The 18,921-nt window shown below is 38.1% G+C and overlaps 1 protein-coding gene across 1 annotated transcript; it reads left to right on the forward strand.

Moving 5' to 3' along the window:
* The first annotated feature begins 2,266 nt into the window (after window positions 1-2,266).
* Window positions 2,267-17,779, forward strand: klhdc3l (kelch domain containing 3-like). The gene is made up of 8 exons (XM_085920581.1): window positions 2,267-2,307; window positions 5,140-5,332; window positions 5,843-5,925; window positions 6,044-6,122; window positions 8,620-8,666; window positions 9,882-10,002; window positions 11,031-11,220; window positions 15,085-17,779. Exons 2-8 carry the CDS (start codon window positions 5,173-5,175, stop codon window positions 15,707-15,709), a joined length of 1,305 nt encoding a protein of 434 aa, XP_085776707.1. The 5' UTR covers window positions 2,267-2,307; window positions 5,140-5,172; the 3' UTR covers window positions 15,710-17,779.
* The last annotated feature ends 1,142 nt before the right edge of the window (window positions 17,780-18,921 follow it).

Here is an 18,921-nt window from a genome sequence, read left to right on the forward strand (position 1 = left end):
GTAAGGTCTTTTTTCAAAGCCGTTTTGTTCATCTAAAGAAACACGACGTTACAGACAGATGACAAAAACACTAGATATTATATACATCAGCTTAACTATGGAAATTAGTTAATATAGCCACAGTGTTTGAACACTTAAACAGCGACATAGAGACAGACATCAGTTCAGTCTAACTGCATAGCCTGTCAGCATATAGCCTTGTGATTACGCAATGCTCAGAGGAGGTAAGGCAGAAAGTTGGCTCCTCTGAGCGAATCGTCTTCAGTTTTAAAATAACTATAAAAATTCAGCGATTTTGGTTCAAAATGATACAAATCTACTGAAATTAAAAGGAAAATGACTTTGTAATAAAAACAATTGAATTTGCTCGCTCTCTCTCTCTCTCTCTCTCTCTCTCTCTCTCTCTCTCTCTCTCTTTCTCTCTTTCTCTCTTTCTCTCTTTCTCTCTTTCTCTCTCTTTCTCTCTTTCTCTCTTTCTCTCTCTCTCTCTCTCTCTCTCTCTCTCTCTCTCTCTCTCTCTCTCTCTCTCTCTCTCAGAAAATGCCCAGAAAATAGATAATAAAGGGTGCACTAAATAATTTGTGTGTTTGAGAACTTTGCAAATGGCACATGCGTTTGCTAGGGCCCTGAGATATGTATCTATTACTAGTCTATTTCCATCAAAAGCCAGAAAAGCCAGGTTTTCTATATTATTACTGTACTACATTATTACCAGCCTAAAAGAAAATGACCCCCCCCCCCAAAAAAGAAGAACAAAAATAAAAATAAAGGTCCATGTGCTGTCTTTTCAATAATTACTTGCCCCTCCAGAGGTCTCTGCACACCTCTGGTGCAGAGTTCAATGAAATCTCAAGACTCTCAAGTTGTTTTAAATAAATGAGCTGTTGAAATTCTTGGTCTCAGGCCCAGGTCATGGATCTTGGAAAATGATAATGGCCCAAAACACAAAGCTAGAAAGACCGACCCAAAAATAGTTAAGAGCAAAAAAATTGGACTATGCTGAAGTAGCCTTTGATGATTCCTGATCTAAAGCCTATTGAACATCTGCAGAGGGAGCTGAAGCGTGCTATCTGGAGTAAGCATCCTTCAAACTTGAGACAAATGGCTGCTCAACTTGCTCGTGTGGACATAAATACCTACTGAGAGGTGCATGCCTCAGAAGGTTTTGCAACAAAATCTTAAATTAAGGGTGCAATTTTTCCCCCAGGACAGTATCATGAGGTAGTTTTTTAAGCGTATTCGGTTGAACCACAATTGAAAACCTAATTTTATTGGTTAATTGTCATTTGATTTGCATGTATAATGACTATCCTATTTTTGTTTTACTCACATTTACAGGAAACCAAAAGCATAAGAATAAACTGCACCCCCAATTTGGGGGCCCCAATACACACACCAACCGTATTTTTCGACAGTTGTCATATGTGATGGCACGTGTAGGCGTCGCGCCGTCGCCATCTTCTGGTAAGTATAAGAAATGTCAGAAACTGATTTTAGACTTTTCCTTACTCATCCCATGGCTTCATATTCTGAACCACTTATTCCCACGAGAAAGAAACAATCAAATCTAGCTGTATTGCAGTTTTAGTTCATTTTTATTTTTAAACAAAAAAACAAACAAATACATTTTCTCATTTTTGCACTATTTTTCCCAAACGTAATATCAATTAACCTATGCAGTGGCTGGTTAATGTTCATTGCCGTATCAATGACGAAACTACTTTTAGGCACATACTTCTGTTGGTATTTGAATTCAACTGTGGCATTTTGCAGTCACAGTCAATATTTACTATCCCACTGACATTCTTGTCGTCCATTGGTTTCGCGATTTGGACTTAAAAGTTAAACGTGATGTAAACTTTTTTTTTGTAATTTAATGTCATCTGATGCCGAATGGTATATTGAACTGAATCAAAAGTTCTAAACTATGGATGACATGTTAAACGCACTGAACCAACACCCTTCCTTCCCTTCGCTTTGCCCCGCCTCCGGAATACAGATGCGTTCAACGATAGTGCGTTCATTTTAGGGAAAGAATCCGTGGCTTAGCGTGTTTCTTCTTCAGAAAACAAGGGAAGCGTGGATTTGGTTAAATAGTTCGAGTATACATTTTTAATTAACACCCCCCCCCCCCCCCCACACACACACACACACAAAAAGAAAAACAAAAGACACCAATTTCATTCTTGAGAAAACTGACGTAAATCCAACCTCCTCACAAATTTTAATTTACGCGGTAGCCTGAATGCATCTTCGGCCAATTTTTTGCAAGGCAGCCTTTGATGGAAAAGTAACGGCAACGATTTCGTAAGCAATACAATTTATACACTATTACTGAATGTTCTTCGGATATGCAATCGTTCAAGAACAACCTACACATAGAGCGTTAAGTTTCAGTCACATCAGAAACCTTATAACCGAAGTGGAGACGTCGACTCGCCCCTCATTTTGTCTTCAACTTTACCGTTATTATTGTTTGATTCGCAGTTGGCTGAAATTTGTTTTGTTTTTTTTTTTTAAAAAAAAACCTAATATGGAAAAAGTCGTGACATACATATATCACTGTTCGTGTATGCTTTTTGTGTTCCTACATTCCCGGCAGTGCTTTAAGGTGCTGCTATACGTCAGACAACTCCGACAACGATGCCTCTCAAAGGAAATTCAACCGTGGCGATGTATTACATAATTTAGAGTCTTCCTATCGCACGACACGGAATTTGGCGTTTGATTACATCAGTTAATGTGGACGAAAATATAGAATTAAACTATTTCCCAAGTCGTTTCTTTTCAGCTGTTGTGTATTTGAACACACTGTCCCAAAAACATGCATTCTCGGCTGATTGAGCACTCCAATTTGCCCTTAAGAGTGAGTGCGAATGCCGATGGTTGTTTGTCTGTGTGCCCTGGGATTGGCTGGAAACCGGTTTAGGGTGTCCCCTTTCTACTACTCGATGACTGCTGGGATAGGCTCCAGCACACCCCCCATCTATTTCAATTTCACAATTGTTGTTCACCTTATCTATACTCTACAATTATTTAATAACCCTTAATAACAAAGACAGTAGATGTTTGGACAATGTGTGACCTCGTGACTTTAGGGCTGTTTGCACAAGTGGCACTGATAAATTAAACAAAATAGCAAAGTTCAATGTTGGGAAGGTAATGAGACACTTTTTGGGAATACTAGAGTATTTGGTCATACATACATCGTAATGCAGTCTGGAACGTCAGCATAATTAAAAATAAAATATACCCTTATCATATGACTTTATTCAAATTGTAAAAGTGCAGTGTTATTGAACACATTGAATATGTTATTTAAGACCACCACAAGTCACTTATTTAGTTAATTGGTGTTGCTATTTTTGTTTTGCACTCTTACGAGATCAGTGTTACTCCAAAAGCGGTTAAGTCATGGCTATTTTTTGGACTGCCAATTTATCTTATAACGACTAAGAGACACTGACTCAACATAGTCAGTTGTTGTCTGACAACAAGCGTTGTCTACTTGACACATGTAGTCAATTACATAAGGTGTAATTATGTTTTTGATAATACATAAAAATTATGTATTTTTATATACTGCTGTATATACATACACAGTATGCCAAAAGGGCAAGAAAACAATTTGTTTCACTGTTGTTTGAGCCACAACAGCTCTGTGTAGCTGACTGGTAAATGGAATGGAATTATGTGTTGTAGTTTGCTTATTATTCAAACTATACATAGTTTGTATAGAGTATCGAGATGATCTCGAATCATTATGTTAAATAATCATGTTTTCATTATTTCATCATACTTTCTTCCATGTAATGGAATAGCATTAAGTTCTGCATTTCACGATTCGGTTCTGGTACAAATAGATGACCAAGGATGTATTTGAGGTTGTTAAATAATATCTCAACCTTAGCATGTGGCATTCACAATTTTTTGATTTTGTCTTACAAGTTTAACATGACACATTCTGATTTAGCATGGACCATAAAAGATTGTAATTTTGTGGCTGTGGCAGAATGTAATGAATGATTGTAATTCTGGAATTATGGCCTAAAAATTCCAAACTTGATTTTATTCGACCATATTAGATCTTGAATCTTGAATAACAAAATATCTGAAAGAACTATTATGGTCAGTGATGCCAGTAATGTGTTATCAAGTAGTGTGTTATTTTTCAAATATACACATATCTGAGGAACTACTAATCTACAGTTCTAACCAAAATGATTAGCCGACCCATTAAGAAATTACTCTTGATTTATTCACACATTAACAACACGTTTGTTGTTTGTAAAACAAATACACTATAAAGACAAAAGTGAATCTTTGATCAGGATAAGCAGAAGAAGATGGATGGATGGATGTTTATTGATGCAATGAGTTTAAACAAAAAAGGGTAAAAAAGGAGAAATCCAAAACGATTAGCCCCCTGGCCATTATTAGTAATCAATAGCATGTATAATGCTTTTAGAGGCACAACTGCAAAGGATGGCACAGGTCTTCTGAGGGCTTTTGGGCCATTCTTCCAATGCAAATTATTCTAGTCAACCCTGTGAAGAACTATCCGAAGACATCCAAAAATTATTTGAGGTTAATCAGAGGCAGTGTGGTGGCAAATGTGTCCTGACTCCCATTTAACATGAGTTTAAATATGATTAATTCTTTTTAACACAGCCACTTCCCAGTTATGCAACCACATTATTTCACTTCTGCGCTCAAATACAATAACAATTGAGGTATACAGGTATAGGACACATGAATGATGGCAAATCTTTTGAAATTATTTATTGCTCAGATTTTTTTATATCGCAAAAACTTGATGGGGTATGTTGACTTTTTATAATCCAGATAGAGAACGACAGGTGGTAATAGACACTTTATTCATCACCTAGTGAAATTCACTGAACGCAACATCAGCCTAGAATCCTGCTTCTTACTTATAATTTGCAAAATGAATGAATCACATTACTAGCACACACAGAATTTATTCAACTCAAAGGTCATGGAATTGCTCTGTCTCAGAGACTGGTGTGCAAATGTCTGCCACTAAAATTAACCTTTGAAATCCGTTTTCATGAGGGTTGTGAAAGTATGTTGCTTACGTCTGTTTTTCTCCTTTCTGGTTTGCTTTTCCCCATTTAGAAAATGGTGCAGTAAGGTTGGCATGGACTAACAATGAGTCAAAATAATCCCTGCCTGTGGAGCCACCTTCCACAGAGCATCAGTGCTCCTTGTGACCGCTACAAGCATGCCTGCTGCAGCTATGAGGGAAATGTCTATATTCTGGGAGGAAGAGACAACAGCACTTTGAGGGACTTTTGGAGGTACAGTGTAGGTAAGCCATAGACAAACGATGACTGTTAAGCATTTGATTTGAAGAAGCCATTTTAGGCCTTTTACCCAATTTGAAACAGTTCCTAGGTTGTTGTTGTTATTTGCAACATACTATGTCTGACATTCTTACATAAAGGATAACCCAGGGATAAAAACTTACTTCACTCAAAGAGCAGTTCAAATGAGATATTAAAAGCCCAAAATGAATATGACTTTTATGGATTGATGTTAATTCGTAACTCTATGTCGCAAAGTTGAAATGAAAGTTTCCTTCAATAATTTTAGATAAGACATTTAAAATGCGTTTTTAGCCTACCTTTGATTATCTTTGTGTTCGGCACGGGGCAGCACACAGGCAAGGCAGGGCCCCGGTGCAAGCTTTTCCATATGCTTGGTATATAGTATATTGTAATACATGCTAAACAATTTGATTCGTTCCAAGTCTGCTGCTTTCACAAAGGTCTTTGTTACTATTCTTCTGAAATGCCTTTTTTCAATGCTTTTATTTTAGTAGGTAATGAATGGACAGAGCTGAGCTGCATGGGTGAGACCGCACCAGAAGAAGTGGAGGAACATTCTATGGTTGTTCATAAGGTGAAAATTATTTTCTTTTAGTTCTTAAATATTTTATTCTTTAAAAACATACATACATGCTTGAAAATGTCATATTGATCATAATGACTGGACTATATTTATTAATCTGAACTTTCAGGGCTTTATATATGTGTTTGGAGGCACGTTGGATTCAGCATACACTCCGCTGAGATGTCCTCTCTGGGTGTTTGACATAGGTAAGGTTTTCGATGAAGACAAAACATGTTGCAACATGCTTGCATGCCAATGTGCTTCTTTTCTTTCTCTTGCTACTTAAGTTCACAACTGGTGCATAGTTTCTTCAGAGTACACCCAAAGTTCCTTTTGACCTATTCAACGAAGCATATGGTAGCTTTAGGACTTCATGCTGATACACTTCCCATCCACTCCCAAAATTTCCACTGTTCTATGTGTTTGTATATTATTAGGACATGCAAAATTCCTACATTCATTAACTAAACTTTACTTTAAAAACAACAGCTGTAACAAAGTGCTGCTCATTAGCTCAAACGCAATAAATACTACTGCTGCTATAATGAACTCCATATACAGTATAATTGACACCGATATACATATATATATATATATATATATATATATATATATATATATATATATATATATATATATATATATATATATATATATATATATATATATATATATATATTTCGGAGCGCTGCCGAAAAGCATTTCCTATTGAAGGAAAATGACAGCAACAACAGAAATTGCCTCCAAAATAAGATTGTGAAAGAATCTTGAAAAAAATCTGCAAATTGGAATATGCGACTGGCTACTCACTCCATTACTACAGTGGTACCTCAAGTTATGATCATAATATGCTCTGTGACCCATTTGTAACTCGAAATATGTGTAAATTGAAGTAGCCTTTCCCATTTGATTGAATGGAAATGCAATTAATCGTCCCCATCCTCCAAATTGTAATTACATTTTATGCATGCATTGAAAAAGAGTCTCATTCCAAAATCAAATAACAATCTGAGCTAAATGTTATTTATTTTGTCTATTGTCTTTTTTTTTTTTTTTGATACGCACAAAAAAACAGCCCAGGAAATTTGTTTGATTTAAAAAAATATATCTTTAATTGGTATGCAATGCAGTCATTTAAAATTTTATTAAGGAGGAACCTTTTGGATAAATGTCTGCATCACTCAATTTTTTTGTAATGGCAGAAAAAGCCTCATCCGTAGTTTTATCTTGCTTTGCTGAAAGCTCTTCTTGAATAAGGAATGTCCTTTTTTCCCCTTTCAATTATTTAAGACACATTTCAATACAGTAAAAACTACATTTACCGTAATTTTCGGACTATAAATCGCGTTTTTTTTCATAGTTTGGGGGGGGGGGGCGGTGACAAATTTTCAAAATTCAAAAATCCCTGATGTATTGAAACCGCGATAAACGACCCGCGATGTAGCAAGGGATTACTGTTATTTGAACTGCAAGTGACATCAGCCGCGGCGCGACGGTTGTTTACATAAAGGACAAAGGATTCGATCACGTAATGACCAAGATGACTAAGGGCCCCACGTTTGAAGGATTTAATGATTTGGAGTGACACAAGGTTTGAAAAACTTATGTTATAGTTGTTTGATATATTTTATTTCGTGTAGCAACTTGTATATGTTTTTATCGTTACAGTTCAGTAGTTGTTGGCTCGTTGAACTCTTGTTTTGTTAAATAAAGATCCGTTTACCATACCCACGTCTTTCCTGGTACTTTGTTAACGCTACAATATAGTTATATACTAGATCTGTGCGGCGTTGTTGACATAAAGGACGAGGAATTTGATCGATGGATTTAATGATTAGGAGTGACACAGATGGTTTGATAATATTGTTGTTATATGATAGTTATTTGAAATATACTTTATATATCGTTATATGGGTCTGTGGAATAATTAGAAATGCAACTTACAACGAGTCCGATGTCAGTAGCGCGGCACATATGCGGCGCATTCGCGGCATTGTTTACATAAAGGACGATCGATGGATTTAATGAATTGGAGTGACACAGATCGTTTGATAAACATGTTATTTATGTAATACTTATTTGAATAACTCTGATTGTTACGTCAGGCCCGTTCTCAGCTTCTCGTTTATGTATATGTCACGTTAGCATACCATATCGTTTAGCCTGTTGTTGCTGGTTTATGTCTGTTCTTGATGTTGGATTTTGACAAATAAATTTGCCCCAAAAGTGCGACTTATACTCCGGTGCGACTTATATATGGGGGTTTTTTTCACTTTATTGTGCATTTTATGGCTGGTGCGACTTATACTCCGAAGCGACTTATAGTTCGGAAATTAGGGTACATGCCATCGAACTTTTTCAACACGTTAATCAGAAATTTAGATGGACTTTTAGAATTGAACACACACCAGTTTTTGAGTCGCCTTTGCATAGCAGACAATCAAATTTAATGTGTTTTTGGGGGGTCATTTACAGCCAACAGTAACCTTTAAGTCATTTATCTAATGATGATACGACTACTACTTCTACCACTAATACTTTTACGACTACTACAACTACTACTACTACTACTACTACTACTATTGGTACTACTACTACTACTACTACTAATACTAAAGTTGTGTGACAAAGCAGCACAACTTGTTGGTTTATAGTTTGCTTTGGAATCACATTTTACAACATTGTTCTTTTCGTCTATTTCAGCAAAGCTCAAATGGGTGCACTGTCCGAGAAAAGCAAATGTTCCCAAGGTAAGGTTATGTTTTTGTTCTTTGCACTTTTTTCAAATTAATTTGGCTCTTTTACAAAAGCTCATGCTTCTTGTTGATGTAATGTCACATTATAGTTGAGAAAAAAATTAAAAAGCTACAAACCTGCTTGTGTTGTGGTTTTAGAACCTGATTGGAATTTAAGTTCTTTTACAAGAGCCATTTCTTTAGGCTCGGCTTCCTAAAAAGCGCTCTTTCCACTCCCATTTGGCTTCTCATTATTTTGTTGCTTCAATTAATTACCGAATTGCAAAAACTAACACCCACATGAAAATCTGAAAGTCAATTAATTGTGACATGCGAAGTTGGCTTTTTTTTTAAATTAATTGATGAATTGGTTTGAAACACCTTTTTGAACGTATCAAATATCTTGGAGAAACAAATTATGAATAAACAAACTAAAAAAAAAAGTGAAAGTTGGGTTCAAATTAAAAAAGGACCACGGACCAAACACAAAAACATACCAATATATGCTATACAATTACTTAAAAAAAAAGTTTTTCTTTTGTCATCCCTTTTCACTTACTACTTCTGTCTTTCCGGTCTCAACTACCTTGCCCATCCGCTCACCACTATCATTCTGTGAATTGAGTGACAAAATCATCACACTCTCACACTAGACCTCTATAAATTATATGTTTTTAAATATTACAATATACCTAAGACATTAATTGATGAAAACCACATACTAAGAAGTAAAAATACTCATTCACATTTGCATGTTTATTGGTGGCCAACTTGTTAGCACATCCGCGTCACACTTAAGAGGTTGTGGGTTTGAATCTTTTTTTAGTGGAGTTTGCATGTTCTCCTGCGTGTTCTCCATGTCATGGTTTTCTCCCACAATCCCTAAACATGCATGACAGGTGGATTGAATGCTTTAAATTGTCCATAAATGTTAATGTGAGTCTGAATGGTTCTTGTCTAGTTGTGCCTTGCGATTTGCAGGCAATCAGTTCAGAGTGTACCTCACCTCTTGCCCAGCTGAGATAGGCTCCAGCACAGCCCGTACCCTAGTGAGGATAATTGGTACAGAGAATGAAAGACTGCATGAATGAATTATTATGTTCAAAATCTGAGCGATTGATCAATGTTCGTCAGTGAATTTCATTTCATCCATTTCAAGTGCCTTGAGGTAAAATGGCACTACATAACTAAACCAACTCGTGCCTATGTGTTATATTTTTCTGGCTATAGACACCAATGCCAACCAACAGAAAAGGCCACAGTGCGGTGGTGATAGGTTCATCCATGCTGGTATATGGCGGCTTCATAGATATAAAGGGATCATCTCAAGAATTTTGGAGTTTGGATTGTGGTGAGTACATATAATTCATCGATCCATTTTCTACATCACTTGTCTCCATGGGGATCGTGGGCATGCTGGAGCCTATCCCAGGAGTCATTGGGCAGTAGACGGGGGACACCCTGAACCGGTTACGAGCCAATTGCAGGGCACACAGAAGAAGAAAAATAAAGTAGAATAACAATAGTGTGAAGGCCTTCGCCTTCACACTAATAATAATAATAATAATAATAATAATAGTAGTAGTAGAAGTAGTAGTAGTAATAATAATAATGACGGGCTCTTTAGTTTAAAGGAGACAAGGAGGGCTGGAATGCCGGCAGGCAGGACGACGAGGCAAGCAGATGAGCCTGTCAGCGAGTGCGCCTCAGCGAAGCAGACGGGCATAGCAAGCTTTTGTTCGGGAACAGGCAGTAAAAAGGTTGAGCCAAATAGAGTCCAGAACAGATGATAAAACAGGCTTTCACTAAACTGTGATTCAGGAAACAAGCATCGCTGATCAGCCAAACGGGAATCAGATGTCTTAGCAAAACCAGGTGGCAGGCATACGTGTATCGAGGCAGACAATCTACTGCGTGCAGCTCTGCATTGGATATGCGCGCCCCCCGCGGACCAGCGTGTAGGCATGTCTAAATGTTTCTAAAAGTCAGTTTAACTTTAAAATATTTCGAAAGTGTTTAGCGGACCAGCGTGAGGGTGCGTCAGCCAGCCATCATGTCAGCTGGCCAGCACGGCAAAAGCATAGTGGAGCCGGGACATAATTATGGTAGTTATATAAGTTATACTGAAGCCCTAAAGAATGTTTCTAAAAGTCAGTTTAACTTTAAAATGTTTAAAAGTGTTTAAAATACAACAAATTGTTCAAAAATATAATAAAGTGTTTAAAAACAAAATTATAAAAATCTTGTGCGGATATCGTAAAAATATTGATTCCACATCACAAATTTTCACCTATCGCCCTATTTTGGACCCAATTATCAGCAATAAACAAGGAATCACTGTATTCTTTGAGTTAATATTTGTGTCTATTTGCCTTACAGAAACCATGGTTTGGTCGCTGCTCACCAGTTTGGACCAGGGATCTGTTAGCCCAGGTCCAAGACACAGTCACTCTGCAATGGTCTACCAGAGCTGCATGTACCTGTTTGGTGGCTTGAAAGGCTTGAGGGAGCAGAGAGATTTCTGGAAATGGAATCCTGTCACCTCCACTTGGAGTTCACTCAAAACTAAGTAAGTTATGTTTATCCTTTGGTTTCGACCCTGTTTAAACTTGATTAAAACTGTGATATCATTCACATTCAAGACCCAATGCCAACTAGGGTTGCCACCTGTGTATGACAAAAATCCTGTAAATTTTGACCATCAAATCGATTTTTTTGTTTGTAATCAACAGTGCCCTTCGCATATCTAACTGAAGATAAAAATCACCCATCTACGGTGCAGTTGTATAGCTCTTATTAGTAAAAACACTTAGTAGTTATTTGTTTAGTGAATTTCTTTATTTAACAGCAGTCCTTTATTATTTTGGTTTATTTTCAACAGTTTTTGTTGTTGTGGACACCTGGGGGCAGTGTTGGAGCATAAAAAGGAAAATAAATAATTAGGTTCTTATGTGGAATAAAAACAAGTAATGTAATTTTTCACAGTCTGTAAGACTAACCAAATGTAGCAATGTAAAGTGCAATGTCAAACAGCTTACCTGGTTTGCTTAGCGTGTGGTGGGTGCTTTGCTTGTGCTTGCCTGTGCCTCTGCCGCTTGCTGCTCTTGGCTAAACAAATACCGTAATTTTCGGACTATAAGTCGCGTTTTTTGCCATAGTTTGGGTGGGGGGGTGACTTATATGCAACTTATATGCGAAAAATCCGCGATGTAGTGAAACCGCGATAAACAAATGTAGCAAGGTAGCAAGGGATTACTGTCATTTGAACACCCAAAGGCAAAGGATTCGATCACGGGATGACGAAGATGACGAAGGGCCCCACGTACTACCGGCATCATTAGCGGCTTTGTTTGTAAGTGACACGGAGGACAAAGAGTTTGAAGGATTTAATGATTTGGAGTGACACAGAAGGTTTGAAAAACTATTATGGCTTTTACGCACGCCCGGTCCTTCTCGACGGGAGCTCTCTTTCACCTCCGTGGATAGAAGTCGGGGGCCGGCGCTCGGCCGGGTGGCTGTCCAGGGACGGTGGATGGGGCTCGGACATGGCTTTTACGCACGCCCGCTCCTATTCTATGGAGTTCTCTTCCACCTCCGTGGCTGGAGGTTCAGTAGTTGTTGGCTCGTTGAACTCTTGTTTTGTTAAATAAAGAGCGGTTTACCAAACCCACGTCTTTCCTGGTACTTTAACGCTACAATATAGTTATATACTAGATCTCTGCAGCGCACGCGCGGCGCTGTTGACATAAAGAACGAGGAATTTTATCGATGGATTTAATGATTTGGAGTGACACAGATGGTTTGATAATATTGTTATAATATGATAGTTATTTGAAATATACTTTATATATTGTTATATGGGTCTGTGGAATAATTAGAAATGGAACTTACGGGTTCGACGTCAGCATATGCGGCGCATACGCGGCATTGTTTACATAAGGCAAGATCGATGGATTTAATGAATAGGAGTGACACAGATGGTTTGTTTGATAAACGTGTTATTTATGTAATACTTACTTGAATGACTCTGAATGTTACGTCAGGCCCGTTCTCAGCTCCTTTTTTGTGTATATGTCACGTTAGCATACCGTATTGTTTAGCCTGTTGTTGCTTGTTCATGTCCGTTTTTGGTGTTGGATTTTGACAAATAAATTTGCCCCAAAAGTGCGACTTATACTCCGCTGCGACTTGTATATGTTTTTTTTCACTTTATTGTGCATTTTATGGCTGGTGCGACTTATACTCCGGAGCGACTTATAGTCCGAAAATTACGGTACATAGGAGGACATGTAACTGATATAACTGGGCACATACAGTACATACAGGAATAGACAGATTGGTCTATTTGGATTCAGTTAAATTTACCAAATACTGAACGGTGTAAGGAAACACCTTCGTGTGGCCAGAATTTGATGCATCAGAAGAGATGCTAAAATACTGGGCTTTCTCAAGCTCTGCTGACAAACATCCTTGACTAAATGGTGCCAACATGTTTTCAACTAAAGCCTCGGTTTTCATGCGACCACAGGACATCTTTGTTGCAATCTTGCTGTCACTGAATATTTTTGCATTCAATTTGTTTCCACAGACAGTGGAGAGGTAACTGTGACCATGACGTACATTGTGTAAAGTGTTTGTTAGTTCAGCCATGGTAACTTGATGATTTTGTTACCGTAAAGGATAAATTTGCCTTGGTTTGATATGAACAACTTTAACAGGCCTGGCTGAAGTTGTCTCTGGTAAATTACTGAGAAGACTTTAGGATTAAACAAAGTTACAACTCTATTTAGTGTAAGGACACACTTCTGCACCACTCAAATGCCATTTACCAGATACAATGGAGCCTCGGTTTTCTACCACAATCTGTTCCAGAAGGCTGTTCGAGAAGTGAATCGTTCAAATTCCGGATCATGTTTTCCCATTACAAAAAATGGGGGGGGGAAATAATCCGTTCCAAGCAAAAAAACCCGCCTTTTTTCAGCATTGCGCTTTTTTGTCCAATGGCGCAACTGCAGCGCACCGCCGAACGCGCAACCATAGTGCGCCACCGAACGCGCAACTGCACTATTGTGACAGAGCCATCGCTAAATTCTGGAAAATATTTATGGCCTTTCCAAAATGTAAGTGGACTTCAGGGCACAGGGATCTTAATTTGGTCCGATCGCGCCACCGCAGCGCGCCGAGCGCTCACTGTCGCGTTGCTTTAGGAGCGTCTTTGTGTTTTAGAATGGCTTTAGTGCTCCCACTTGCTTCCTTTGGAGGCATGATTAGAGTTGATGCAATCCTCAGAGTAACGAGAATATAATAATGAAAGGAGTCAGTTGGCATGTGGGTCCTCTCGGCTCATCTAGCGAGGTTCGACAACCAAATTTCGTCCGACATCCGAAGCAAAAAAAATCTCGAATTTTTTGTTCGAATACCGATTTTTTTGAGAACCAGGACGTTCGAAAACTGAGGCTCCCCTGTATGTACTATTTTTGAGAGGCGAATAGAATAATTGACAAGTGGATTTAATCGTTTAAATTCTCGCATACAGCTTAAACAAATTATTGCATCAGGGATGAACATTTTCCGCGGATCCGCGGATTTCCATGTTGTTTTCTGTCGAAAGTATCATTTTCGTGAATCGTGTAAATCCGTTGAAAAAAGTTTTTTTATAAATGGGGGGGGCGAGCAACGTGCCACGGTGACTCGCCCGCTGCAACAGCATCTTACGGAAATTGGCTTGCCTCTGTCAACCTAACTGGCAGCAGTGATCCGACAACATCCGCCGTATTTTCGGCAGAATTTTGGCGCTATTTTCATCACATCATTTCCACTTGCAAACTTAACTTATGTGGAGAACTAAGTGTTTTTACACCGCCACAATGTGAATTTGCGATTGGGTTTTCATCACCTGTCGATGAGTTATTTACTTAGATAGATCTAGGGCCTACATATATATATATATATATATATATATATATATATATATATATATATATATATATTCTTTTTTGTATTTGTATATATATATATATATATATATATATATATATACAAATACAAAAATAGAAGTTCCATTTCTAATTATTTTGTGTATATATATATATATATATATATATATATATATATATATATATATATATATATATATATATATATATATATATACAAAAAAGAATATATATATATATATATATGTATATATATATATATATATATATATATATATATATATATATATATATATATATATATATATATATATATATATATTGGTCTGGGTCCCAAGTATATATATGATCGGTCCCCCGGTCGGCCCCCCAGACCCCCAGCTACTTTTCAGTGTTTTTTCACATTTGTCATTCTCATCACGGTGATGGCATAAATATTACTACACCCCAAGAAAAATTTTAAATGCCCTAAATGCATCTGTTCATATGTTCCCCAGGTCTGGACCCTCAAAGTTAATTGGTCACTCAGCGGTAGCATACAAGGACAGCATGCTTCTTTTTGGAGGTGGAGAAAGCCTGAACTATCCAAACAACTGTTTATGGAGGTACAACTTCTCCACTCATACATGGTGGCAAATAAACACAATGCCAGGATCAAGCTCTCCGGATAAGATGCACCACTGTTGTATTGGTCTGGGTCCCAAGTACATAGCCGACACCACCAGCATCTGCTCAGAGACCCACCCAAAGCTGCAACTTGAAAAATGTAGGCCTTTCCAAAACAAATGTTTTCCTGCCCCGCTCACATTTTTAGGGTCAGAGGGTGCTATAGAACTGCAAACGTTCACTTTAGAGAAACGCCACTTCAAAACTATTAGTAATACAACAGAACTGGACAAAAGTGTCTTACTGGACAAAAATGTGCATCAGGGAGAAAATTGTCTAACATTTGAAAATAAAGCATTTAGTAAGCACTGGACCTGTACGGAGGAGGAGTTGCTCGAAGAAGAGGATGAAGCTATATCACAGCATTTGCCTGACCTGCTACTGGTGTTTGGCGGCAGACCGTGTTCCGGACTTAATCCTCTATCAGTTTGGCAAATGACTCTGTCTGACTCTTGACAGATTTTGAAGAGCGCACAGAATGGGTGTGAAAAACAGTGTTATCTTGTTACCTGTAGTGTAATGTTAACAGATTTTATTGTTAAAAATATACCGTAATTTTCGGACTATAAGTCGCTTCGATGTATAAGTCGCACCAGCCATAAAATGCACAATAAAGTAAAAAAAAACATATATAAGTCGCAGCGTAGTAACAGTCACACTTTTGGGGCAAATTTATTTGTCAAAATACAACACCAAGAACAGACATGAACCAGCAACAACAGGCTAAACGATATGGTATGCTAACGTGACATATACACAAACAAGGAGCTGAGAACGGGTCTGACGTAACATTCAGAGTTATTCAAGTATGTATTACATAAATAACACGTTTATCAAACCATCTGTGTCACTCTAATTCATTAAATCCATCAATCTAGCTTTATGTAAAGGATGCCGCGTATGCGCCGCATATGCTGACGTCGGACACGTTGTAAGTTGCATTTCTAATTATTCCACAGACCCATATAACGATATATAAAGTATATTTCAAATAAGTATCATATTACAACAATTATCAATATTATCAAACCATTTGTGTCACTCCAGATCATTAAATCCATTGATCAAATTCCTCGTTCTTTATGTCAACAACTCCGCGCGTGCGCCGCACAGATCTAGTTTATAACTATATTGTAGCGTTAACAAAGTACCAGGAAAGACGTGGGTTTATATAACAATAATATTATCAAACCATCTGTCACTCCAAATCATTAAATCCATCGATCAAATTCCTCGTCCTTTATGTCAACAAAGCCGCGCGTGCGCCGCAGAGATCTAGTATATAACTATATTGTAGTGTTAACAAAGTACCCGGAAAGACTTGGATTTATATAACAACAATATTATCATACCATCTGTGTCACTCCTAATCATTAAATCCATCGATCAAATTCCTTGTCCTTTATGTCAACAACGCCGCGCCCGCGCGCCGCACACGCACAGATCTAGTATATAACAATATTGTAGCATTAATGAAGTACCAGGAAAGACGTGGGTTTGGTAAACGGCTCTTTATTTAACAAAACAAGAGTTCAACGAGCAAACAACTACTGAACTGTAACGATAAAAACATATACAACTTGCTACACGAAATAAAATATATCAAATAACTATAACATAAATAAGTTTTTCAAACCTTGTGTCACTCCAAATCATTAAATCCTTCAAACGTGGGGCCCTTCGTCATCTTGAACAACCGCCGCGCGTGCCGGTGACGTCACTTGCAGTTTAAATGACAGTAATCTCTTGCTACATCGCGGTTCATTCATCGCGGTTTCACTACATCACGGATTTTTTAATTTTACAAAATTTGCGAAAAAAATCACATATAAGTCGCTCCTGAGTATAAGTCGCCCCCCCACCCAAAGTATGAAAAAAAAATGCGACTTGTAGTCCGAAAATTACGGTACATATTTTATATTTACATGATTTTTGTTCAAACACTTAAATACTGTATCCAGGAAAAGAGTTTACATTTTTTAAATAATTTTAACAACGCCATTTGCATAACCTTCCACTTGGACGCTAATAAAGCGATTTCTTTTTGCTTTTATTGTCAGCGTGTTCCCATGATTTACTCTGTATTGCTCCACACATACAGACCTACAAAGAACCAAAAAAAAAAAGAACAAGGTACATCCTCAAATTACATGTGAAAAAGAACAAAATCAGGTTTGCGTATCTTACAAGGCCTTAAGATTTGATCAAAGCAAACATAGAACATTTCTGGTTCATTTTCCTGAACAAACTCTCATTCATGGAATGCTTTCTTGAACTGTAGTCACACTTGTAGTTAATCTATCGACAGATGACATATGCGGCACAGATACAGGATTTCTAAAGCTTCCTGCTGCTGGTCAGGTCCATGTCTTTGGTCTTGTTTTGTCACATATGAAGACGCTTGTACTTGTCCCTCTGGTCTGGACCAAAGCTTAAAATGGATAAATGATGTATTTTAGATCCTGGTTCCTTTTAATGTTTATACCTTATATATTTAACATCAGACCAAAAGTGGCCTAATAAAAACCATATGATTGAAATTTGAACCTGGTTGGACATCATTTGTGTCACGCACTTTCACATTGAGGCTTGATTAGATACCCAATAAAATAGGCTTGAATTGATTGCTCAACAAAACTGAACAGCAGTTCATTTTATCTGAACCAGATCTGCAAAGTTTGAAACAGGGTTATAGTACTTTTTTTTTTTCATTACAGTTAGTGTTTATTGTTCCAATTATTTTTTTAGAGCAAGTTTGTTCATATTTATTGAGATTTTTTTTTTTTTTAATGTTTTGGTTTTTTCATTGTGTTGCGTTCTGGACCCTGTCGACTCCTGCCTGCTACAAATCGTCTCTCCTATGGAGGCTGTGCTGATGTGCGTGTGTCCCCCGATGCGGCGTGGATCTCCAGCCGGGGGTCAATAAGTATAACCACACCTGCTCAACGCCTCTTACCGTGGGCAACTCCAGAGTGGAAGAGAGTCCAGCCCCCCTCGACTTTATTAATTCATGGGCTTGTACCGGAACCCAAACTGTGTGTGGAGGCAAGTCCGACTATGTCTAGTCGAAACTTTTCTGCCTCGCACACCAGCTCGGGCTCCTTTCCAGCCAGAGAGGTGACATTCCATGTCCTAAGAGCCAGCTTCTGCAGCCGGGGATCGGATCGCCAAGGTCCCTGCCTTTGGCCGCCGCCCAGCTAACAATGCACCCGACCCCCTTTGGCCCCTCTCACAGGTGGTGGGCCAATGGAAAGGGGGACCCACGTTTTTTTTTCGGACTGTGCCCGGCCGGGCCCCATGGGCCTGGCTCCAGAGGGGGGCCCCGGTGACCCGCGTCCGGGCGAGGGAAATCTGAGTACATATATCTTTTTCATCATAAGGGACTTTTTGACCCGTGCTTTGTCTGGCCCCTCACCTAGGACCCTTTTGCCATGGGTGACCCTACCAGGGGCATTAAGCCCCAGACAACATGGCTCCTAGGATCATTGGGACACGCGGACCACGATAACGTCACGACTCCCAATTGTATTGTATTGTATTGTATTGTATTGTATTGTATTTTATTTTATTTTATTGCATTGTACATATACGGATACTGACTGATATCTTTTAAAATGGAAGCGGTATTAAGACGCTACTATGTATGTCTGCTTGACATTTTCTGACAT

This window comes from Syngnathus leptorhynchus, chromosome 9, assembly GCF_054491065.1.
Source record: "Syngnathus leptorhynchus isolate UIUO chromosome 9, UIUO_Slep, whole genome shotgun sequence".
NCBI lineage: Eukaryota > Metazoa > Chordata > Actinopteri > Syngnathiformes > Syngnathidae > Syngnathus > Syngnathus leptorhynchus.